The following is a 25,258-nucleotide window of genomic DNA, read 5'->3' as shown; positions in this document are numbered from 1 at the left end:
TACATTCAACTGACTTTATCATTTCCGAGGCTCGAAGGCGATTTTTTTTTTTGCCCCCTCCCCCTCCCTTTCTCTCATAATAAGAAAGCATCGCATTGCCGAGGCTCGGAGACCATTGTTTTTTTTTTCCTTTCCCTCATAATAAAACATTGCATTGGCGGAACTGGGGTTTGAACCGGCTCCAGCCAGTAGAGTGTTGAAAGAAACAATATGAAAGTTATCTCAAATCTCTCACCAGTTGGCGTGCTACATATTGGCTACCATATGTGATCCATGGGTAACAAGGTTGAATTGCTCTTGTTTCTGGAAGGAAAAGCTAATAGCCCCTGTCACAGAGAATAGAAAATGAGGGGAAAATATGCAAGACATCAGATGCTTCCTCGTTACTCTCCTTCAACCAGTACCTCTCCCTTGCCAACACAGTCTTTTGACAAAGACCATAGCTTCAGCAGTTGACAAACATCAATGTCAGCACCCTCCATAAGAAACAACTATGAAAACTTTGGTCATGCATTACCTTTCTGATTGGGATTATGACCAAAGACCCCTAGACCCAGACCATAGACCCCTATTGAGATTATGACCATAGACCCCTAGACATACAAGGAACATAAGGCCATGGTCTGGCCAGATTTTGCCAAAGTAGCTCAGCATTTCTTTTCGTGTCCACGAACCAGCATTCCAAGTAAATGGGGTTTGAGTGGCATTGTTTAGTCCATATTGTTCATAGATGGTACATAAGTTGATTAATCTCCTACTGCCCCTTTCAAAGTGCCTGTGCAGGTTTGTTACATCATATCCACTCTCTATTCTGCCAGAATACCCCAATGAAAGTGCCAGGGAAAGGATTCCTACCACAAAATCTGCTCTATGTTCTGCCACTTTCTAATTCATTGCTTCAGGCCCATAGCCCTAATTTATATATACCAGTGTTTAAGCCCGTTACATTAACGGGTGCTAGCAAAGCCTCCTTCCCTCACATGTCCCAGCTCCAAACCCATTTTTACCCCCCAGCCCCCTTCTCCCATATTTTCCCTTTCAGCCCCAGCCCCCTTTTCTCACCAGCAGGATTTCCCTCCCCACCCCACTTCCCTGTGCAGTAGCAGCAGCAGCATTTCCCTCCCCCACCCCACTTCCCTGTGCAGCAGCACCTCTTCCCTGCTCCCCCTGTCCCTCTTCCCTGCTCCCCCTGTCCAGAAGCACCTCTTCCCTGCTCCCACTGTCCCTCTTCCCTGCTCCCCCAGTCCAGCTGCACCTCTTCCCTGCTCCCCCAGTCCCACTTCTCTGCTCCCCTGGTCCAGCAGCACTTCTTCCTTGCTCCTCCGGTCCAGCAGCGCCTCTTCCCTGCTTCCCAGTCCCTCTTCCCTGCTCCCCCAGTCCAGCAGCACCCCTTACCTGCTCCCCCAGGTGCTGCTTCCCCTGTCTCTCTTCCTTGCTCCCCCAGTCCAGCAGCACCTCTTCTGTGCTCCCCATGTCCCTCTTCCCTGCTCCCCCTGTCTCTCTTCCTTGCTCCTCCAGTCCAGCAGCACCTCTTCCATGCTCCCCCTGTCCATCAGCACCTGCTCTCCCTGTCCCTCTTCCCTGCTCCCCCTGTCTCTCTTCCTTGCTCCCCCAGTCCAGCAGCACCTCTTCCCTGCTCCCCCAGTCCAGAAGCATCCTTTACATGCTCCCCCAGGTTCTGGTCCCCCTGTCCCTCTTCCTTGCTCCCCCAGTCCAGCAGCACCTCTTCCCTGCTCCCCCTCTCCCTCTCCCCTGCTCCCCCGGTCCAGAAGCATCCCTTACCTGCTCCCCCAGGTTCTGCTCCCCCTGTCCCTCTTCCCTGCTCCCCCTGTCTCACTTCCTTGCTCCCCCAGTCCAGCAGCACCTCTTCCATGCTCCCCCTGTCCCTCTTCCCTGCTCCCCGTGTCCATCAGCACCTCTTCCCTGTTCCCCTGTCCATCTTCCCTGCTCCCCCAGTCCAGCAGCACCTCTTCCCTGCTCCCCCTCTCCCCTGCTCCTCCAGTCCAAAAGCATCCCTTACCTGCTCCCCCAGGTTATGCTTCCCCTGTCCCTCTTCCTTGCTCCCCCCATTCCAGCAGCACCTCTTCCATGCTCCTCCTGTCCCTCTTCCCTGCTCCCCCGGTCCAGCATGGTCGTTTGCAGCCTGGTGAGGATCGCGGCCGGCTTTTGTGAACCTCGCAGGCCGCTCTGCATCTCGATAGCACGTTCCCTCTGACGCGATCGCGTACGTCAGAGGAAATGTGCTACCTAGGTGCTGTGCGGCCTGTGAAGTTTGCTACAGCCGGCCGCGATCCTCACCAGGCTCCTTTGAAGGCATCGGCAGTGGTTAGTGAGTGAGGGCGGGAGGGAGGAAGCTCCAGAGTGTTCCCTGCCGCCGTGTTCTATAATAGAATTCGGCCAGGGAACAGAAAACATGGCGGCAGGGATCACAAAACCCTAAGTGCGCATGCGCGCTTAGGGTTTTATTATTATTGATAATTGGATGTATGTATGTATGTTCCAGCATAACTCTGAAACACATGGTATACATATCAATTACTATCTGGGAATTAACACTGTGGGGGTGGGGAGTAGGTGACTTAAAGAATCATCGAAAAAGACATATATTGCTTTGACCAATTGTGTGAAGCTTGGGGAATGATGTCATACTGTGCTGTGCTGTCATTGCTGTAACAAAGCCTCCAAGGAAATGTAATTGGCCAAGTTTTCAAAGTTATATCTAGAGCTTCAGAGACAGTCCAGCATCATAAGGCCTGACTACAGGATATGAAAAAGAGAGCTGCTACATCTAGAGCTTCAGAGACAGTACAACAGCGTGAGGCCTAACTACAGGATATGAAAAATAAGTGTCTAATCCATAGTTTTTGGGCTTGCTGAGATATAGAGAGGGCTGAGACATAGAGAGATATCTGGGATCGAGATATCTGGGCAATGCCAGGTGATAAACTAGTAGTTGAATAAGACATCAAACACGGAATATTACTCAAAAATATTTGGGTCAATATTCAGCCAGTGGTGATAGATATATTTTTTAATCACTGACCCCCACCAGCTAAATTGCTAAATTATATCCACATATTTAATATCAAACCATGCCCAGGCATTGAATATCTTCAGTGAGCCTAGAAGCTACATGGGTAACATCTAAGTTGGCAAAGATAAGACTGCATTTTATGCCGTCCTATCTGTCTAGTTAGACATGTGGATTCCGACATGGTACATCCCTGGTGCTTATATAACTTCTAGGTCTGACCCAACTCTACTTCTGAAGTTCTTCACCACTTTTTGGATTGTCCTGTGGCAGTTAGAACTAATATTCAGTGTCACTGCCCTGTTAAGTACCACTGAATACTGGCCTCCAGCCAACTCCGTGTAGTTTAAGCAGGCAGGAACCACAGAGCATTTTACAGAGTGCGAGAGAGCAATTAGAAAAGCTAAAATTAACTATGAAAGAAATATTGCTAAAGATAGCAGCATAACCATTCCCAAACAGTTTAAGTACTTTAAGAAATCTTAGACACATAATTACTTAGGATTGAAGAATAAATTAAGAATAAATAGTAACATTAGATACCTTTATTTCTTTATTTTTTAGGATGAAAAGGATGCTAAAAGAAGAAAGACCAAAAACAGAACTAGATCCTAACATTTAGCACAATTATAACCAAGAAAAAATAAACTGCAAAAATTAGAGCATAACCAGTAACAAATGAAAATTTAACCAACTGCACTACAATAGGAATGAGAAAAATTGTTGCTTGTTCAATTATTCACTGTGAGATGCAGAATTAATCTTTGGAAAAGAGAGTAAGACTAAAATTGAAGGGAAGATTTCTTTTAATTTTGTTTTAATTTTTTGGTAATTTTATGTTGTTTTTATTTAGTTTGAAAGTTAGCATATTTTTAATATTATGTATGTTTATTGTAAGCCACTTAGGCATTAATGCCTCTTTTTATGAATGCATAGCACGAGGTTTTAGCGCCAGCAGTGGCGGTAACTGCTCCGTTGCTCATAGTAATTCTTTGAGTGTTGGAGCAGTTACCGCCGCTGATGGCACTAAAACCCGTGCTACGCATTTGTAAAAGAGGGAGAAAGCAAATTATAAATATTTTAAATAAATTGATAAATAAATAAAAGTACTAAATTTGGCATATTTCAAGGATCAGTTAAAGCATGACTAATTTCTAATGTTGGCAAAGGTGCATGGTATAGAATAAGAACATCCTCAGAAAAGCCTACCCTTATCTCTTCATAAGTTATTATTTATTATTATTATCACCTAACAAAACTTGAAATCACTAATAGTGAAATGTGGAAGGAATAGGCTCTTATGGGGACCTGACTGTCTAAGTCTACCGAACAATTTCCTGCAGAAATTACACCACTGATTTTATGGCACAATGCAGATGTGCCCCTGGCACAGCTAGCTACACTAACCGATGTAACCACCTCCTCTGGCAACGAGTTCCAGAGCATAATTATTCTTTGAGTAAAAAAATATTTTCTCCTATTTGTTATAAAATTATTCCCATGTAATTTCATTGAATGCCCCCTGGTTTTTGTATTGATGGAAAGGATAAAAAAATGGATTCACTCCTACTTGTTCTACACCACTCATGATCTTGTAGACCTCAGTCATATCCCCCCTTAACCATCTCTTTTCCAAGCTAAAAAGCCCCAACCTCTTTAATCTTTCCTCATAGAAACATGATGTCAGATAAAGACCAAATGGCCCATCCAGTCTGTCCATCCACAGCATCCACTATCTTCTCCTCTCCCTAAGAGATCTCACATGCCTGAACCATGCTTTCTTGAATTCAGACATAGTCTTTGTCTCCACCACCTCTACTGGGAGACTATTCCACACATATACCACTCTTTAAAAAAATAATTCCTTAGATTACTCCTGAGCCTATCACCTCTTAATCTCATTCGATGCCCTTTCACTCTGGAAACTCCTTTCAATTGAAAGAGACTTGTCTCATGCATATTTATGTCACAAAAGTATTTAAACATCTCTATCATATCTCCCCTCTCCCACCTTTCTTCCAAAGTATAAATATTGAGATGTTTTAGTCATCTCTGTACACTTTATGATAGAGACCACCAATAATTTTAGTAGCCTTCCTGTATACAAATTCCAGAAGCCTAAGAAACAAGATGGGAGAATATTGTACTAAATGAAAAGATAGATATAATAGGCATCTCTGAAACCTGATGAAAGGAAGATAACCAATGGGATACTGTCATACTAGGATACAAGTTATATCGTAGTGATAGGGTGTATTGAATTGGTGGGGGCGTAGTGTTATATGTTAAGGAGGGCCTTGAATCGGATGGACTCAAAATTCTACAGGAGCAGAAACACACCTTGCAATCCCTATGGGTAGAAATTCCCTGTGTAAGGGAGAAAAGGATAGTGAAAGGAGTGTACTACCATCCACCCGACTACTATGAACAGACAGATGCTGAAATGTTATCAGAAATTAGGGAGGCTAACAAATTGGTTAACACCGTAATAATGGGTGATTTCAACTACTTGATACTGACTGGTAAATGTATCATCAGGGCATGCTAGGAAGATAAAATTCCTTGATGAAATCATGGACTGCTTTATGGAGCAGCTGTTTCACGAAATGACAAGATTGGAAGCAATTCTACTCATAGATCTAGTTCTTAGTGGAACACATGAATTGGCGAGGGAGGTGATGGTGCTGGGTCGCTTGATAACAGTGATCATAATATGATCAGATTTGATATATTCCCTGAAATAAATTACACAGGAAACCAATACTAATCTAATCTGGGATATATGAGTCACGCTATGCCTACATAGGTTCAAGGTGATTTACAGTATAGTAAGTGGAGAGCAGATTAATACATAGCAAGGAAGATTATGGATACAATTGCAGTTATAGAGACTTATTATGAGACTATTGGGATTCTTTGAGATAACACAACTTTAAAAAAATGGAGACTATGATAACATGAGGAGAATGGTAAAAAAGAAACTTAAAATATACCTGATGTCTAAAATATATATCAAGTGTGGATGTCATTTAACAATACCATCTTGGAAGTCCAGCCTAGATATTTTCACAGTGGCGTACCAAGGGGGGTGGGGGCTGGGGGGAAGATCCAACCCGGGTGCACGGCTTGGGGGGGGGGGGTGCACCGCTGGCCAGGTCTGGGTTCTCTTGCCCTTCCTTTCCCCCAGTCTGCGCCTGCAATCTTACAAACCCGCTGCTGCTGCTAATCGCCAACAAGAATTCTTCTTTCCAACGTCAATTCTGACATCGGAGAGGACGTTCTGGCCAGCCAGCCAGTGATTGGCTGGCCCGGAACGTCCTCTCCAACGTCAGAATTGACGTCAGAAAAAAGACTTCTTGTCAGCGATTAGCAGCAGCAGCGGGGAGGCATGATTGCAGGTGCGGACTGGGGGAAAGTAAGGAGAGAGGTGCTTTTTTTTTACACCGCAGGGAGGGAAGGATGTAGGCAGGCAAGCTGGCTGGCTTTAGTGTGGCAGGGAGGGAGAGAGATAGGTAGGCAGGCAGGCAGGCTGGCTTTGAGGGTGGACAAAATCTGGAAGGTCATGGGGGGACATAAGAAGGAGGCACTGGGGGCACTAAGGACACAGGACGGGGGCATTGGGGGCATTATGGACATAGGACGGAGGCACTGGGGGCACTATGGATACAGGATGGAGGCACTAAGGACACAGGACGGAGGCACTGGGGGCACTTTGGACACGGGAAGGAAGGAGGGAGGGAATAGAAAGGGCAATTGGGCCTGAGTGCAGAAAGAAAGAAATGAAAGAAAGGATACACAGTCAATTAATAGATGTCCCCTTTTGATGAAAAAAATAAATGGTCACGTTACCTCTGACTTACTTTCTCTGCAGCAGAGTTGGTAGCCGCACTGAGGTATAGGAAGGTCCCACGATGACTCATCTGCCGGCTCTGCTCTGGAAGAAGTAAATTACATTGGAGGGGGTGGACCCGGAAGACACAGTCATTGCGGGATTTTGCCACAACTCCCTGCGTCTGCCGGGTCCACCCCCTCCGACGTAACTTACTTCTTCCGGAGCAGAGCCAGCAGACAAGTCATTGCGGGACCTTCCAGCATGCGGCTGCTGAGTCTGCTCCAGAGCAAGTACGTCGGAGTGGGGTGGACTGGCAGCCGGCAGCTACAGTCATCGTGGGACTTTGCTGCATGAAGGGAGAAAAAGGAGCAGGATTGCAGGAATGGAAGAGTGGTGGAGGGAAAGAAAGTGGGCAGGGTGGTAGGGAAGGGTGGTGCTGATGGAATTGATGTATAGAGAAAGGGGAGAGACATAAGGGGGAAGGATATTGGAGGGAAAGAAAGGGGACAGATGCTGATTGAAGAAGGGTGGATGGCGAGAGAAAGGGCAGACATTGGATGGTAGTGGGGAGCCTATGTTGGATGGAAGTGCAGATGGGAGAGATAAGGGAGCAAATGCAGGAAGGAAATGGGAGGAGAGAAAGAGGGGAGCAGACGCTGGATGGAAGTGGACAGAGAGGAGAAGATACTAGATGGAAGGATTGGAGAAAGAGGGTACATGATGGAAGGAGGGGATAAATAAAAGGAGGGCACATGATGGGGAGAAAAGGATTGAGTTAGGGAAACACTGGAGGGGTGAGAGAAAGAGCTGGCAAGCTTTAGGTAGATAGTAAAAAAGGACATTGATGAGAGGGTAGGAAGAACATAATCTAGACAGATGCAGAAAATAAATTGAAAAGGAAAATGAGGGAAAAAATGAAAAGGGATTGCAGAGGAGAGGTGTGGGAGAAGGAAGGAGAGGAGAGAAATGCCAGACCAATGGGGGTGGAAGGGGGAGGCATACAGTTTCTGGAAGGGGCATAGAAGGAGAGAAGATGCCATATAGGGGAAGAGAAATGGCAGACAGTGGATGGAAGGAAGAGAGTTACAAGAAGATGAGGAAAGCAGAAACCACAGAAGACAAAGGTAGAAAAAAATTTTCTATTTATTTATTACTTTAGGAGTCATGTGTAACTGTTTCTGTGGTGCACTGTATGCAGAGTCCAGCTTCTTACTGGTTCAATTTAACCTTTGTCTATGTATTTATATTTTATCCAGCCTTTTACAAAACTGTGGAGCGTTTTTTAGCACCAGCCGTGGTGGTAGCAGTTCTGATGCTCAGAATTCTATGAGCGTCAGATTTGTTACCACCGTGGCTAAAATCCACACTACAGTTTTGTAAAAGAGGGAGGGGTTAGTTTGTGATTACATATTCCATACTAGGTGACGGTGTTTTCTGTGTTCTGTGTGTTCAAAAGACATGGTTTTTTGTTAGGATTGATTGCAGGATTGATCTGTACTAGTCTGGCTTGTTTAGTTTTACAATGGGTGTATTGATGTTGTACTGCTCACTGCAGTATGTAAGATGCTGCCTTTTCCTAGGTACTCATGTGTGACATGTGGCTTGTTACTAAAAATCATGTTTTTCGTACAGATGGGGGTGGGGAGGGGGGTCAAAAAATGATGGGCTCCGGGTGTCACATATGCTAGGTACGCCACTGTATATTCAGTGTATTAAAAAAGAGGAAGGAAGACCATACGACAGCCAGCATAGTTAACAAGCAAGGTGAAGAAAGCTATTAGAGCTGAAAGAGAATCCTTCAGAAAGTGGAATAAGGATTTGACTGCAAGGAATGTTGAGTCAAATGCAAGGACCTAATAAGGAAGGCAAAGAGAGATATCGAAAAGAAGATTGTGCTGGAAGCATAAACAAACAGTAAACACTTTTTTAGGTATATTAATAGCAAGAAGCCAGGAAGAGAATCGATTGGACTGTTAGACAACCGAGGGAGGGGCTTTCAGGGAAGACACGGTCATAGTGTAAAGATTAAATAAATTATTTGCTTTGGTCTTCACTGAGCAAGACGTGGGGGAGTTGCCAGTGCCAGAAATAGTATTCAATTCTGATGAATCAGAGAAACTCATACAAACCTCTGTAATACTGGATGATGTAATGGGTCAATTTGATAAACTGAACAGTAGCAAATCACCTGGACTGGATAGTATAATCCCACAATCAGGGCCGGATTTAGATGAAAAGAGGCTCTAGGCTATTCCACTTATGAGTCCCTTTCACCTCCCATTTTAAAGTTTTTAAATTACATGAGAGATAATAAAATACATCATTATTGTGATATATATCAATATGTTAAATGAAACATGTTGTTATTGGTACTAACCTTTATAAAAAATGTGACACGGATAATAAATAAAAAAAAGTCGAGAACACTTATTTGGACATTTATTCTCAGCACCATATATAGTACTTGTAACAATAACTAATCAAACATAACACACAACATTTACAAAGAAACAAAATTCAAATAATGAAAATTTTTGACTACGAAAATAAAATATGCAATAAAAATTATCATATTTTCTATCAAATTAAATTAAATATATTCAATACATTGAAGATTAAACCAAATTCAATTCAGATAAATTTATTTCATAATAATTCGCATTTAAAGTTTAAGTATGAATTATTATGAATTTTAAGTCTTAAACTAAACCAAAAATGGAACTTTATTCAAACAAAACCCAGATCACAAAAAAAGAAAATATCAAATTGTATATCATATTAAATTTTATGTTAATAGTTATTTTATTTAAGAACTGATTCAATCCAAGTATACATTTAAAACGAAATAGTAGATTAGAAGAATTTCTTTCTAAACTTTTTCACACAGAATTCTTCTATAAGTTCATCAAAATCTATTTTTCTGAAGGTTTCATTTTCGATGCACAAAATACTCAATGAAGACAACCTCGTCTGGGTCATTGTGCTTCTTAATTGATTTTTGATATTTTTAAGTCTTGAAAATGACCTTTCTCCAGTACAATTAGTGACTATTAAACTGAGAAACAGCCGTAAGATTGATTCCACATTGGGGAAGGCCACTTGAATATTTTCTTTGAATATTATTTGATACAAGTCTGTATGTGACAATGTGGAATTTTTTGAAGGTTTATGTGTTTGTCTCATCTTTTCTAATAACATTAATACGTGTTTCATATTATCGAAGTAACACGAATATAACTGAACGTCGGGATATCAATAGGTCTGTTCGTTTGTATATACTAGATTGCACCAAAGTATAGTTTATACATTCACTGATTGCTATGACAAATATTGCCTTATGCTACTAAGCTCTGGTTTGTTCTTGCATAAATAAAGTGCAGATTGGTGTAACACACAAACGAACAGACCCAATGAGCCGAACGCGTTGATCTTAACCAATACATTTTTATGTTTGTTTATTAGTCATATGCGTAGAATTTCTCCTTATTTTCGGTTCAGTGTTTTAGTGTTCACTGTTTTTAGAATAGTGTAATTTTAATTTTGCTAAGAATTTAAATGTAGGCCCCTCTTGATCTTGAGGCCCTAGGCTGAAGCCTAGTTAGCCTATAGGAAAATCCGGTCCTGCCCACAGTGCTGATATAATTGAAAAATGAACTTGCAGAGATATTAGTAATTAGACTGGAGGGTGACCAACGTGATGCTGATTTATAAAAAGGGTTCCAGAAGCGATCCAGGCAATTATAGACCAGTCAGTCTGATGTCGGTGCCAGGCAAAATGGTAGAGACTATTAAAAAAAACAAAATGACAGAGCATATACATAAGCCTGGATTAATGAGAGAAAGCCAACATTGTTTTAGTCAAGGGAAATCTTGCCTCACCAGATTTAATGGAATTAGAAAAGGTACAGAGAAGGGCGACAAAAATGATAAAAGGTTTGGGATGAATTCCCTATGAGAAAAGGCTAAAGTGGCCAGGGCTATTCAGCTTGGAGAAGAGATGGGTGAGGGGTGATATGATAGAGGTCTATAAGATACTGAGTGGAGTGGAAAGGGTAGATGAAAAATGCTTTTTCAATTGTTCCAAAAATGCTAGAACTAGGGGGCATGTGATGAAGCTACTAAGTAGTAGATTTAAAACAAGCCAGATAAAATATTTCTTCTGGAATTTGTTGCTAGAGAATGTGGTGAAAGCCATTAGCTTAGCATAAAAAAGGCTTGGATAATTTCCTAAAAGAAAAGTCCAAAGGCCATTATTGAGATACAGTAGTTTGGGGAAATCCACTGCTTATTCTTAGGATAAATCAAACCAAAACAGATCAAAACAATACAATACAATAGCGCTGGATGTATCATCAGTGTTATTCTTTTACTCTTTCTCAATCAAATTCACCATAGAGAGTACTTCATGGGAATTCAGATCTTTGGCTTCCTCAGTAGTCAGTAGTCTGTTTGCTTAGTTCATTAGGCAGTACGGCGACGTCATGATGTCATCACTAGGGAAGGTGTACTTTAGTGCTGGTTGAGAATGCTGCGGCCCTTTATTGAACCGCAGGCGGCTGGTTATAACAGGAGAAGCTAAGCTGTAATGTTCAGGTAAAATATAAGTAAAGGATTGATTTCATTATGGCAAAAATGGGATTATGTTGTTGATATATTAAATTTTATCTTCTGCTTTCTGTTTTATAGTTCCCCCGACCTTGATAGAGCTAGGCGAAACGCGTCGGGAAGGGGAATGGACTTCTAACAAAAGTTAAGTTACACTATTTATATATTTATCAATGAAATAATGAGTATAAAACAGTCATAAAAAATAAAAAATGAAATATAATAAATAAAAATATATATAATAAGAAGCAGAAAAGTAGTAGAAAAAATAGATGAAGAACTAGGAATCATGAAGAACCCCACCACCTGCATCTGTGTGATAAGGGTGGAAATCTGAACTCCCATGAAGTACTCTCTATGGTGAATTTGATTGAGAAAGAGTAAAAGAATAACACTAATGATACATCCAGCGCTATTGTATTGTATTGTTTTGATCTGTTTTGGTTTGATTTTTTACAAAGAAGTGTGAGGTTTTCTTTTCTATATACATAAGATATTCTTAGGATAAGCATCATAAAATCTGTTTTAGTATTTTGGGATCTAGCTAGGTAGTGTTGGAAACAGGATATTGGGTTTGATGGATCTTTTGTCTGTGCCAGGATGGCAATTTTTATGTTCTTCTGGACCGACTCTTTCCTGTTTATATCTTTTAGAAAGTGCTGTCTCCAGAATTGTACACAAAATTCTAAATGAGGTCTCAACGGAGTCTTATACAAGGACATCAATACCTCCTATTGACCAGTCCTCTCCCTACGCACCCAAGCATCCTTCCAGCTTTCACTATCACCTTTTCAATCTGTTTGGCCACCTTAAGATCATCACATACTATCACACCCAAGTCCCGCTTCTCTTTTATGTACAAAAGTTCTTCACCCCCTAAACTGTATCATTTCCTTGTGACAGCCCAAAGGATGATTTGCCCATGCGATATATCAAATGCTAAATAAACTTGGAAACTTGGAAACCAATGGTCCATCAAACACTGTATCCTATTTCCAACAGAGGCCAACCCAGATTCCAAGTACCTATCTAGATCCTTTAAGTTCTCTCAGTACCCTCAGATGTATTCCATCCAGTCCTGTTGCTTTATCTATCTTTAGTTCAGCGAGCTTCTCATGTACACAATCCTCTGAAAATCGATCAGGGTCTACCACACCTCCAGTCCTATATGCTGGCCCCTCCCATTGAACAATGGTTTGGATTTGGATCTTTTGAACCTGGACTGTTTTGTGTTTGAAAATGGAGAACAAAGTTGGACGTTCTAAGGTTGGATGTTCTGGCAGCCAGGACCTCTAAGTAGGTGATTAAAAATAAATTGACATAGTATTCCAGTTTCGAAAATGGCCATTTCTTCGCCTCTGATTTTAGACGTCTTTTGGGAAATGTCCAAAGTTGGAAATGCCCTTCCACATCTTTTTTTGAAATATGGCGACCAAAACTTTATCATCTGAAGGATAGCTTAGGAGACCACATTGGTATGGAGACCCCTAATAGAAAAACTCTAGAGTAGGACTGGCCACACTCCAGAAAGAGAATACAAGTGGATTCAAGAAAAGGCTTACAATTCACAAAGCAAATACAACCTAGAAAGGACAGGGATCTGATTGTAAAACCGCTTAGATAACCTTGATAGGCGGTATATAAAATCCTAATAAACTTGAAAAATCCTAATAATAAAGAAATAAAATTGCTGGTACATTTTGTCTAGAATTTGTCCTGCCATGGATTAAAGAAAAAGACCATCTCTCAAGCATTTAATGGAAGAAACAACTATCAAGCTAGTTATACACACATGAATTAACAACAGTTTAATATTTTGTTTGCTTGTGGCAGAATTGCGTATCCATTCCTACTCTAGATGCAATCATGTTCCTGTACCTTTTCTGACTACATGTGCAAATTTTCCTTAAATTAGTCACTCTTATTTCTATCCACCCTCTGTTGCTCTATCTTATCTGTCTATGGCCTAAGTCCCAATTGGCTGGCTACCTACCAATAATTGGTGTGAGATAAATGGCTATCTCCCGCTGTATATTGGGTGACCAGCAATGTCACACAACATAACCAGTCACTGCTGATTTTCATTGGGTCTATCTTTGGCCGTTAGCCATAGCCAGTCAGTTGATGAAAATCAGCTTGGCTGGCTAAATGCAAGCCATCAACTTCTGCCTGGATATTCAATGCTGGTGACCCTGGCATTGAATATTCATGATTGCCGGCAATTGTGGGATGCAGTCTGGTTGCCACCCATGGTTCAATATTGGGCCCTGAGTGACCAAGAACTTAATGGTTTACTGTCCTCTACATGGCTCAATGCAGTCAAAGTACAGCATACAAACTCATTGTGTGGTGATGTCTGATATCACACTATACCTGATTGGCTACTTGTTAATTATGGACAACTTCTCCTTCTTGGGTTCATCCTCCTCCTGGATGCTGTCACAAATTTGGGGCTTTGCAAGTCATCCTTTACTCTCAGCCACCATCTTACATCTACAGCAAGAATAGGCTCTTCCTCATCTTTCCGCCTTCAAAGTTATAGATCTAGCATATGTGTGTGCATCTAAGTGCTGGAGAAACAAACACAACTATGAACTACTAATACTACCCCTCTTTTGGGTGTATTTCTGAGATGTGTACACAAATTATTGGTTAATTAACTCTTAACCATCAATAACTGGGAGCCAACAACCAATTTCTGATATTAGTTGGCACTCATTAAAATTTGCAAATGCATCTATAAGGTAGAGTGCTTAATTCCCGTAACATGTATCCCTAAAGTGGTGTGGCCAAGGGAGGTGCATGGGCATGTCAGGAGCATTCCAAAAACTTATTTGCATAGTTATAGAATACTGGGTAAGTGCACCTAACTTGGGCACCAGCATTTACACCAGGCCCAAAGTTAGGCACAGAAATCAGCACTACATACTATTCTATAAAACGTGTGTGCCTTTTATAGAATAGCATGTAGCACTCATTGTTTTCAACACCCATTTTTGAGCACTGTTTAAAGATTGCTCCCTGTATGTGTGTGACTTCTACCAATGTCTACACCTACCTGTAAAGTATGTAACCAGTGGTGTCCCACGAGGTTTGAGTCCTAGGTCAGTTCTTTTCCATATTTTTATAAGTGATATTGCTGAAGGGCTGGCTGGTAAGCATCCGGGGAGAGTGTGGTGCAGTGGTTAAAGCTACAGCCTCAGCACCCTGAGATTGTGGCTTCAAACCCACACTGTTCCTTGTGACCCTGGGCAAGTCACTTAATTGCCCCAAGTGCATTAGATAGATTGTAGGACAGACAGAGAAAAATGCTTGAGTAGCTGAATAAATTCATGTAAACTGTTCTGAGCTCCCCTAGGAGAGCAGTATAGAAAATGGAATAAATGGTAAGGTTTGTCTCTTTGCAGATGATACCAAAATCTGCACTAGGATAGACACTCCTGTTGGTTTGGATAGCATATGGAAGAACCAAGTGAAGCTTGAAGAATGGTCTGAAATTTGGAAACTAATAAATATAAGGTCATGCATTTGTGCTGCCAAAACCTGAAAGAACAATATTGTATAGTTTAGGGGGTGAAGAACTTTTGTGCATGAAAGAGGAGGAGGACTTGGATGTAATGGTATGTGATGATCTTTATTTTATTTAGTTTAGTTAAAAAAAAAAATCAAAATTATATATCTTTTGCACAAGCAACACCAAAAGAAAATTACTACAATAAAGAAAAACATTATTTGAAGAAAAAAAAATAAAGTCATCCTTAGACTCCAACATGGGGTCCCCCACCGCATGTTGGAGTCTAAGGATTATTTTTTTTTTTGCACCTGAGCAACTAAGAGCTTTTCTAGAGATGATGAAAATTCTATAGTGGTTATTTGAGTGTTAGAATTTTGAATTCTGGTAGGGATTTATAATCTCGCTATGCCAGGTTTTTTCCTTAGTTGGATCTCCTTATTCTTTCTTTCTTACTCCCCCCCCCACCCCCCCAAGTATAATGAGTATAAAACAATTGCTCAGGTGCAAAAAAATAAAAATAAAAAAATCATAACAAAAACTGGATCCTCCAAACTTAACCAAACATTTGCATGAATATGCCAGTAAAAAAGTCACTTCAAGACTTTTACCCCCTCTTCTACGAAACCGCGTTAGCGTTTTTTAGCACAGAGAGCCGCGCTGAATGGCTTGCGCTGCTCCAGAGCTCATTGAGTTCCTATAAGCGTTGGGAGAAGCACAGGTCATTCAGCGTGGCTCTCTGCGCTAAAAAATGCTAGCGCAGTTTTGTAGAAGAGAGGGAGGTAGTCTCTTGTCTTATAGCAAGAAAAGCCTTTCTTCTTTCTTGTGTAGCCTTCTTCATCTGGATATAGCCCCACTTTTTGACCACAGAATAATTCCTGTGAATGCTTAAAACAGAGCCTTAAAACAGCATTTAGGTCTTGCTCAAAGACAAAATAAATCAACAATGTGCTTCTTTCAGTTGTTTTATTTATGGATTCTTCCAAAATTGCTGATAAATTATTCAATTCCACTTATGCTTCTTGACAATGATTTCCCTGCTCTATTTTTAAAAGCATTAATAGATTCTATTTATTGGGAGAATGATTTTAGAGGTAGATCTTAAGACTTTCAATAGATATCTCTTGAAAAGATCTATAGGTAAAGCACTGGAAGACTTTGGGAAGTTCAAGAAGCAAAATTTAATTTTAAAAGTTTTCAATCTGCTTTATCTTCCTAGGTAAAGCCAATTTATCTCTGAATTTAGTATGTGGAATTTTAAGGAAATAGAGTAAAGGTAAGAGGAAACAGCAGACAACAAACCCTTGACTTAGCTCACGACACCAGGATCATGCCACCATCATAGCTACTCCTCCTCCCTATGCGATGATCTTAAGGTAGCCAAACAGGTAGAAAAGGAGATGGTGAAAGACAAAAGGATGTTTGGCTGCATAGGGAGAGGAATGGACAGTAGGAAAAAGGAGGTAGTGATGCCCCTGTATATGACTCTGGTGAGACCTCATTTAGAATATTGTGTACAATTCTGGAGCCCATACCTTCAAAAAACATGTAGACAGGATGCAGTAGGTCCAGAGGGAGGCTTCTAAAATGTGGTCTTTATCATACAAATAGTGGTCTTTATCATACAATTTATGAGCACAGATTTAAAGATCTCAATATGTATGTACAGTGGCATAGTAAAGGGGAGGGGGCGGTCTGCCCTGGGTGCCATCTTGGTGAGGGCACAGACACTCCTTTTCCTCCTCCCCTCTGCCACTGCTGCACATGCGTGCTGCTTCCATTCCCCTAAATCTCTGTAATGTTCCTGGTGCGAGCAGCAACCCCCACCCTGCTGTTGTGCTAGCATCGGCTCTTCCTCTGATGTCACTTCCTGGTAATTGTGACCTGGGTTGGCCACTGTTGGAAACATAATATTGGGCTTGATGGACCTTTGGTCTGTCTCAGTGTGGCAAATCTTAGGTTCTTATGTTTCCAAAAAAGTGCATGCACTGGTGATAACGAGTACACATTATTTGCAAAGGAGTACACACTACTGTCAGCAATAAAAATTAAAAAACCCCCACAAAATTTGTTTTTTCTCCTGCTCATTTTCATTCTTTAATGGCATGCAACCATATGGGATATGTCACTGACATTTTCAGCGTCATTGCAAATGACAGCCCATCTGAAATGGTCAGGGCTTTCTAGAATTTTCAGTAAATCCCCAACTGGCCCAGTCCTAATACAGAAATTCCCTACTAGTGTACCGTGGTAGAACCTCACATGCACTGCAGTGCTAGAAAATTAGCAGATCCTTGGCAGAAAACTGAGGGGCAGGCTGCTGTTGCCATGGCATTTTGCAAAGTCTTCCCCTGTTGTCTTTTTTCCAGCCCCAAGTCAGCAAGCAACACAAACTGAATATGTGGCACTTTGACACTCTCCTTTCATCAAACACACCACAATATCAACACACACAATAGATCATTTAAAAAGAAGAGTGGATATATTATGACCACAGCATTGTTCTACTTACATAGGTTAAACACAGTTTACAGTATCTTCCAATTATATTCATGAGTGTATATTACAGTCTAATGCAATTACATACATGAATCCTTGTTAATATTCTGTCTAGATCATTTCAGGGCATGATGCCTAGCCTTTCGAGTCGCACAGCTCCCATTATTTCTGCCTTACCAGATGAAGCACAATTTGTGACCTGCATGGGCAAAGACTGTATAAATGTCAATGTACTACCATCTCTTCGCTCATCAAGGGTTGCCTTAAAAACACATTCCCTTCCTTAAATTTTGATTATTTTTCTTGATTCCTTTATGACCCCCCATTCCATCAAAGTCTGGGTTAGGCACTGCCGCCCTTCTGTTTCTCTGGCACGGCCCCCCTCCATAGAAGAGGGGGACTGTGCCGGGTCTTTTATATTATCTATGTCACTACTATCATATGACAAAACAAGTTTACATTTGACCACTGTTAAGCTTAATTTGGTTTAAACGGATGAGGGGCCGCTGAAAAGTTCTCAGCCCAACTAACAAAGTTGGGGTAGTCTCCAGTGAGGTTGTACACTTAATCCAGTGATGTTCCACTTTTTGTGTTCCATCAGAAAAATATGAAACAAAAGAAGTGGAAAATCATTGAATTAAGTGTATAGTCCTCGATGGAGACTGCCTCGACTTTGTTGGCTGGGTTGAGAACTTTTAAGTGGCCTCTTGTACTGCTGTGTGCTCCATCAGGCTAGATTATCCCGCCGGATGCTGTGAAGTAACCCCTATCTCCCCTAACTTAGGGTGGGTGGGGTGGAAGAGCATTTAAAGATGCATGCAAAATGGTAAACATACAATTGCAAACTCCCTCGTCATGCTTCTAGTCTCCAGCCACCTTGACCCCACCTCTTAGACTTTCCCTCATTCCTAACTGCAGCTACCCCCCACCTCTATACTCTTGGCTACTCCCCATTTTTTTTTTATCCCTGTTCTAACCTGCTTAGACCTACCTATGACCCAGTCCCTTCTTACCTATCGGCTTCCCTTCCTCCTTCCCCCTCCTCCTTCTTACCTACCTGCTTCCTTTGTGTTGGGAAGGGGCATCCACGCATGCGTGGATGCAACAGTGACATTCCGCAGACGTGCATGCATGTGTGATGTCATTGTGTCACGTCCATACATGCGCGGGTGCCATCTGGGAGTGGGGCTGGGGGCAGAAAGAGGCATGACACAGGTGGAATGGAACAGAACTGGGCGGGCCTGGGGGCGTGGCCATGGGGGCCAGATTTTCCTTTAGGGAAATCTGGTAACCCTAGGGAGAAAGTCTCTGCATGCTTTACTGAACCTATATTATAATATGTCTATGAAGGGAAGAGGAAGTTGTGTCATTGTGCTTCATACTGTAACCTTTATCTTTCCATATGCCATATGAATGAAATGAATGACACATTTGTAAGACAACAGTCCACACACACACTTTTATTTGCAATAGAGAGAAATATCACCATTGAACTTATATTAAGTTTCAAGTTTCAAGTTTTATTTATATTTGATTAATCACTTAATTAGATTATTTCTAAGCGAATTACAGTTTGTAAATAAACATAATATTGAAACAGTAAATAACATAAAATAATAAAAATTTAACAATTTATACATTAAGTTTTAAGAAAAAACATATTAGTAAAATATAAAATTACAAATTAAATGTTATAAGGTACAAAGATCATAAAAATTACAGAAATTTTAGCTTAACAATTATATACTAAAATAAGAATGCAGTAATATAACGGATCTTGGCATATAAAAAGAGGACATGGATAATTTTAAATTCTTTTTAAAATCGTTTAGGTTATTTATTTCTCTTAAGTGTAAAGGTAAAGAGTTCCAGAGTTGAGGTGCTACTACAGAAAACATATCCTGACGACGGGTTCCAATGATTTTTAACGAAGGAATAGTTAGAAGTTTGTGGTTGTTTGATCGTAAAGAACGTGAAGAATTATAGGGGATAAGTAATTTGTTTATGAATTGGGGTTCATTGGTGTCTAAGGTTTTGAAAGTTAACAATAGAATTTTATAGGTAATCCAATGATTAACAGGGAGCCAGTGTGATTTAATTAAGAAAGGAGTCACATGGTCATATTTTTTTCCTTTATAGATGAGTTTAATGGCGGTATTTTGTATGATTTGTATGATTACTACATCCATTGCTGAATAGTTGTGGAAAACTAAGTGTACTGTACAGTTTGCTGTCATTGTAAAAAGGCAAATGACAGACAAATAGCTAACAGCAAGTAACAGGACTTTCAGCATAAAGAAAGTGGAGAAATGATCTGAAAAGGTAATTTTGATTAGACATAAAAATTATTCAAGCTTGCAAAATGAGAAAGCTGTGGGAAGACTTTTGTGAAATTGGTATTACAGTATCTAAGCTAATGGGTTCAGGGGTATCGTAATGACCAGCGGTTCCCAGTTCCTGCTAGAAAACTAGAAATAGAGTAGTTTTGCAAAGGCTTGCAAAAAAACAACCTGCAGGGATAAGTACTATTCAATGTGGGGGTTCAAGGTAAGACACAGTGAAGCTTGAAATAGTTGAATAATGAATTGCTGTATATTTATCACTACATCCAACTAATTGAGGCCCACTTGATTCATCATGTGTTCCACCAATGGTCTGGGTTACTCAACTAATTAGCAAACTTATATGCCAGAAGAGAAACCAACAGAATTTTAACATAAGGACACTTTTCCCAGTTCCTCTTGTCTCCTGTCATTGCAAAGAAATTTGCTTATACCAGAGAATCCTGACTGGACCTGCAGAATTCCAAAATGCAAAGGTTAAAGCACTTAGGAAGGAATTCAATAAACAATATCAAACTGTAGCCAAGCTAACAAACTGGCCAACACAAGAATAATGAGTGATTTCAAGTAACAGAAAATCACAAATTACCTTACTAATCTTTTATTTATTTTTTTTTTTTTTCAGTTTTTAAAATATATGTATTTTTTTTCTCAGTAACAAAAACAAAATACTTTCTAACAGCAGAGGTGTATTAAACAGTAGATATGGCCCACTCTCCCAAACACAAAAGAAATACAGGCAATTAAATAGAAGAACAGTGCCCAAAGTTAAACAGAAAAAAATTAAATAAAGGAAATCATCCAATTCCAACTTATAGATGCAATAAGCGAGCGGTCTCATTCGAAGGCAACAGCAAACTTAAAACATACAAAGAGATCCTTCTCAAAACTAAGGAACCCTTTCCTAGGACAATGTCTCAGCTCTCACTTTCCCCATTTTCTATTATTTTCCTTTTTTTTTCATCCGTTTTCTTCTGGAAAATATTACTTCTGTAGAACTGCAGCTCTTTGATGCTTTCCCGGATGTCACCCAACGCTCTGTGGGATGCTTTCTTCTTTGGTGCAAGTTTATACTCCTCAGCATACCATCGCCTGCAAAGCTCTTTAACAGTGCTCACATCAATGATTCGGTAATGGAGATGTCTCATGAACTGAGGCATATACTTGTCAAGAAACTTCTTGTCCGCATGCACAGAGTTGCCTGCAAGAGGACAAACCCCTGGGGGTGTATGCTGGCGTACAAAGGAAAGAAACTCATACTCCGCATGTTGCAGGGAAATTTTACTGTCCCGCACAGCCTGTGTAAGCCCAGACTTCCCATGATGCTGTTTACACCAATCTGACATACCATCCAGTAGTTCATCGGGCTGATGTATGATCAAGTTGGGCCCTTCAGCCAAAATATTTAGATCAGAATCTGTAATAAGGCAAGCCATTTCAATAATCTTGTCCTTCTCAATATCCAAGCCCGTCATCTCGAGATCCACCCACACCATCCGCTGCCCCATGCCAGCCGAAGCCATGCCGGTACAGAACTCAGAAACGGCTGCTCGGCGGCAGAGCACAGCACGCACTCCGAAACCCACCAGCAGGGGAAAACTTCCGACCGGCCGCCAGCAACGGAGCATATCATCCTTACTAATCAATGTGAAAAGCAATGCATAAAACAACAAAATTGAAAAAGTGGAGAAAAAGACCTCAAAATTATAGAAGCTCTGTACGAGGGGCCGCTGAAAAGTTCTCAGCCCAACCAAGAAGCGAATGATGTGGAGCCATGAAACTTACAAGTTATTTCACACTTTTCTTGACACTTTTCATTTTATATCATCACTACTGCGTTCAATTCTGGTCTCCTTATCTCAAGAAAGGTTCAACGAAGAGCGACCAAGATGATAAAGGGGATGGAACTCCTCTCGTATGAGGAAAGACTAAAAGGGTTAGGGCTCTTAAGCTTGGAAAAGAGACAGCTGTGGGGAGATATGATTGAAGTCTATAAAATCCTGAGTGGAGTAGAACGGTATAAGTGGATCAATTTTTCACTTCGTCAAAAATTACAAAGACTAGGAGACACTTGATGAAGTTACAGGGGAACACTTTTAAACCAATTGGAGGAAATTTTTTTTCACTCAGAAAACCGTTAAGCTCTGGAACGCATTGCCAGAGATTGTGGTAACAGCGGATAGTGTAGCTGGTTTTAAGAAAGGTTTGGACAATTTCCTGGAGGAAAAGTCCATAGTCTGTTATTGAGAAAGACATGGGGGAAGCCACTATTTGCTCTGGATCGGTAGCATGGAATGTTGCTACTCCTTGGGTTTCGGCCAGGTATTAGTGACCTGGATTGGCTACCGTGAGAATGGGCTACTGGGCTTGATGGACCATTGGTCTGACCCAGTATGGCTATTCTTATGTTCTTTCTTTTTTTTTTTTTTTTTAATAATCTTTATTCATTTTAAAACCAGAAAAAAAGTATAACATCTTTTTCAAACAGTTAATAAATTAGATAGCACTCAATATCATTAAATGATATAGTAAATACAAAGACCCTTCCCCAACCTCACCCACCCTTTTAAAAAGTATAAAAACACTCAGGATAACACAAAAGATCATGATTGACAACCTTACAATCAAGTAACAATTAAGTACATATCCCCCCTCCTCCCCCCCATTCTGGATGTGCAAAATCAAAATCAAAAAGGGCAAAACTAATAATCAATTCTTGCTAAATTTTGTTAATGGGTCCCAAATTTCCTGATTTTTTTACTGCATTTTCCCCCTTTAAAATCTACAACTTTGGTGTAAGATGGCTTTGAGATATTCTTATGTTCTAATTAAGTTGCATGGGTTTCCCACACACTGAGGTCTCCTTTTAGTGCAGCTCTAAGATGGCCGACGGTGCCATTTTCTTATTAATGGCCACAGGGAAATTACAAAATTAGCGCTTATCCATTAGCATATGAGCACTCAATGCCACCTATTTAGTAGACATCAAGGCTCCCGTACTAATCCTATGCTAATTGGTCAGTGTGTGCCAACGCCCACATGCTAGCCGATTAGCACATGGTCCTCCTCTTTTACTAAGGCGTGCTAGCTGTTTTAGTGCATGCTAAATATTAGCACACGCTAAATGTTAATGCGTCCTTAGAATATAATGGACACATTAGCGTTTAACGTGTGCTAAAATGGCTAGCGCGCCTTAGTATAAGGACCCCAATATGCCTACTCTCCACCCCAACCACAACCCCCCACTAAAGAATAAAGTGTATTTTTTTAGTGCATGGGCAGTTCATGCCAAGCCCTGATCCTTTACCACTTGTGCCATTTTTAGGCAGCGGTAAGCAAGTGTTAATGCTTATCGCTACTTGGTAAAAGGATCCCTAAATGTTTTTTTCTTGCAACATTACTTCTTATGAATAAGCCTACAGAGCCTTAAAAGCTTATGTATACTATCATCTCTGGCATATTCTTTTATTAGTCCTGCAGAAATTTTAATTTGGAGTATTGACATTTTTACGGTACTCAAGAATCATTTTACAATATTATTAACTCAGAATCCAAATAAAAATCACTGTAGTAGAGAAATAAATCACAGAAAGTATGTGCTTGTATATCTGATTTTTTTTTTTACAGCAGTTTTTAATTATTTTTTATATGGTGGGAGATGAGTTTGATAATTCTGTTCATACTTAAATAATACTATTTTTAACTGCATTTCAACACTATTGTTGGGATATTGTTGTTCTATTTATTTTTAATAGTGATTTTAGTATCTCCCATGAGCCTTGAGTACTGATTTCTCACACTGTTCCCACTTTTATTTCTCATTATTGAAACTGGCACTGGATTAGCAGAAAAGAAGGCGTACCTTGAGAAAACGATTGAAGAGATCAAGATGACACCTTGATATTTTCACATTTTTTCACACATTAATGTTTTTTTTGAATTTTTTTACTTCACTGTTTCATAGGTAGAGACGTTATGATGTATCGGGTGATCCCACTTGGGCTATAATTAGTCTTTATTGGAGTTGTCAGCTCGGGGGACACTGGTGGAAGCTTTATAACTGCTTCTTAAGTCCCTGATACTGAAGTCTCTTTCCTATTCACAATTATTTATTAAGATTGAGTGAAATAGATTTATATCTAATTTATTTTGATTTTTTTTTTGTCTCCTTGTCTTCCTCTCTTTCGAGTTTTATGGTGTGAGGTAGTCTTAAATATTTAATTGCCAAAATGGCTGCGCGATAACTTGGTCTTGTTTTTTCAAGCCAAAAATTAATACAGGCAGCTGTATTTTGAATTAGCCTCAATCTTCTAAAGCAGTGGTTCCCAACCCTGTCCTGGAGGACCACCAGGCCAATCAGGTTTTCAGGCTAGCCCTAATGAATATGCATGGAGCAGATTTGCATGCCTGTAACTTCCATTATATGCAAATCTCTCTCATGCATATTCATTAGGGCTAGCCTGAAAACCCGATTGGCCAGGTGGTCTTCCAGGACAGGGTTGGGAACCACCGCTTTAGAAGATTGAGGCTAATTAAAAATACAGCTGTCTGTATTAATTTTTGGCTTGAAAAAACAAGACCAAGTTAGCCCTTACTATTGGCAATTACATTGGTTACCCATTGAAGCAAGAGTATTATTCAAATTTGCTTGCATCTGCTTCAAATTAATATTTGGATTGTCTCCAATTTACCTTTCCTCTCATTTGGAGCTGCACAGATCTGCAAAGCCCACTCATAGTTTTCGCTTATTTGCCTATCCTAATCTAAAACATTGTCAATATAAGATGTTCCTGGACAGGACACTTGCCTTTCAGGCAGGCAAATCACAATCTTGGTTAGGCAAAATTATCTCTCAAGCCTTATCCTACTGTTCATTCAGGAAATTAGTTAAGACCTATCTGTGTACTTTTTATACAATTGTATTTCTTCACTGATTGTCCAGTTCTCTTTTATGTAAACCGCCTAGAACTGCTGGTGTTGGCCGTATAAAAGAATAAAGTTATTATTATTATTATTTGGGGGGCATTCTGGGGATGGAGTCAACACTTGGGCAGTTAAGTGCCAATATTCAGCACTTAACCAGCCAAGATAACTGAATATGTGGGACTGCATAAAAGTCAATCCTATCTTTATGAAATGCCCCATAGCAAGTTAACCCACTCTTTTACTAAGGCGCACTAACCAATTTAGCACGTGTTAATCGATTTAGCGCGAGCTAACGATTAGCGCATGCTAAATGCTAATGCGCCCATTATATTCTATAGACGTTAGCATTTAGCACGTGCTAATCGTTAGCATGCGCTAAATTGATTAGTGCGCTATAGTAAAAGGAATCCTAAGTGCTGAATTTTGGCACTTAACTGGCTATGCTTTAGCTGGCTCTGCAAACCAAAAATTTAATGTCAAAGCCTGGACATGGCCTGAGATTAAATTTTGGG

The 25,258-nt window shown here is 40.5% G+C and overlaps 1 protein-coding gene across 1 annotated transcript; it reads right to left on the bottom strand.

Moving 5' to 3' along the window:
• Window positions 1–20,428: 20,428 nt before the first annotated feature.
• Window positions 20,429–21,449, bottom strand: LOC117355502 (oligoribonuclease, mitochondrial-like). Its single transcript, XM_033934168.1, has one exon. The coding sequence runs from the start codon at window positions 21,446–21,448 to the stop codon at window positions 20,738–20,740; it is 711 nt and encodes a 236-aa protein (XP_033790059.1). The 5' UTR covers window position 21,449; the 3' UTR covers window positions 20,429–20,737.
• Between the last annotated feature and the right edge of the window lie 3,809 nt (window positions 21,450–25,258).

This window comes from Geotrypetes seraphini, chromosome 2 (genome assembly GCF_902459505.1).
Source record: "Geotrypetes seraphini chromosome 2, aGeoSer1.1, whole genome shotgun sequence".
Classification (NCBI taxonomy): Eukaryota; Metazoa; Chordata; class Amphibia; order Gymnophiona; family Dermophiidae; genus Geotrypetes; species Geotrypetes seraphini.
Note: the sequence above shows the minus strand (reverse complement) of the source record. Positions and strands in the feature narration are given on the sequence as shown.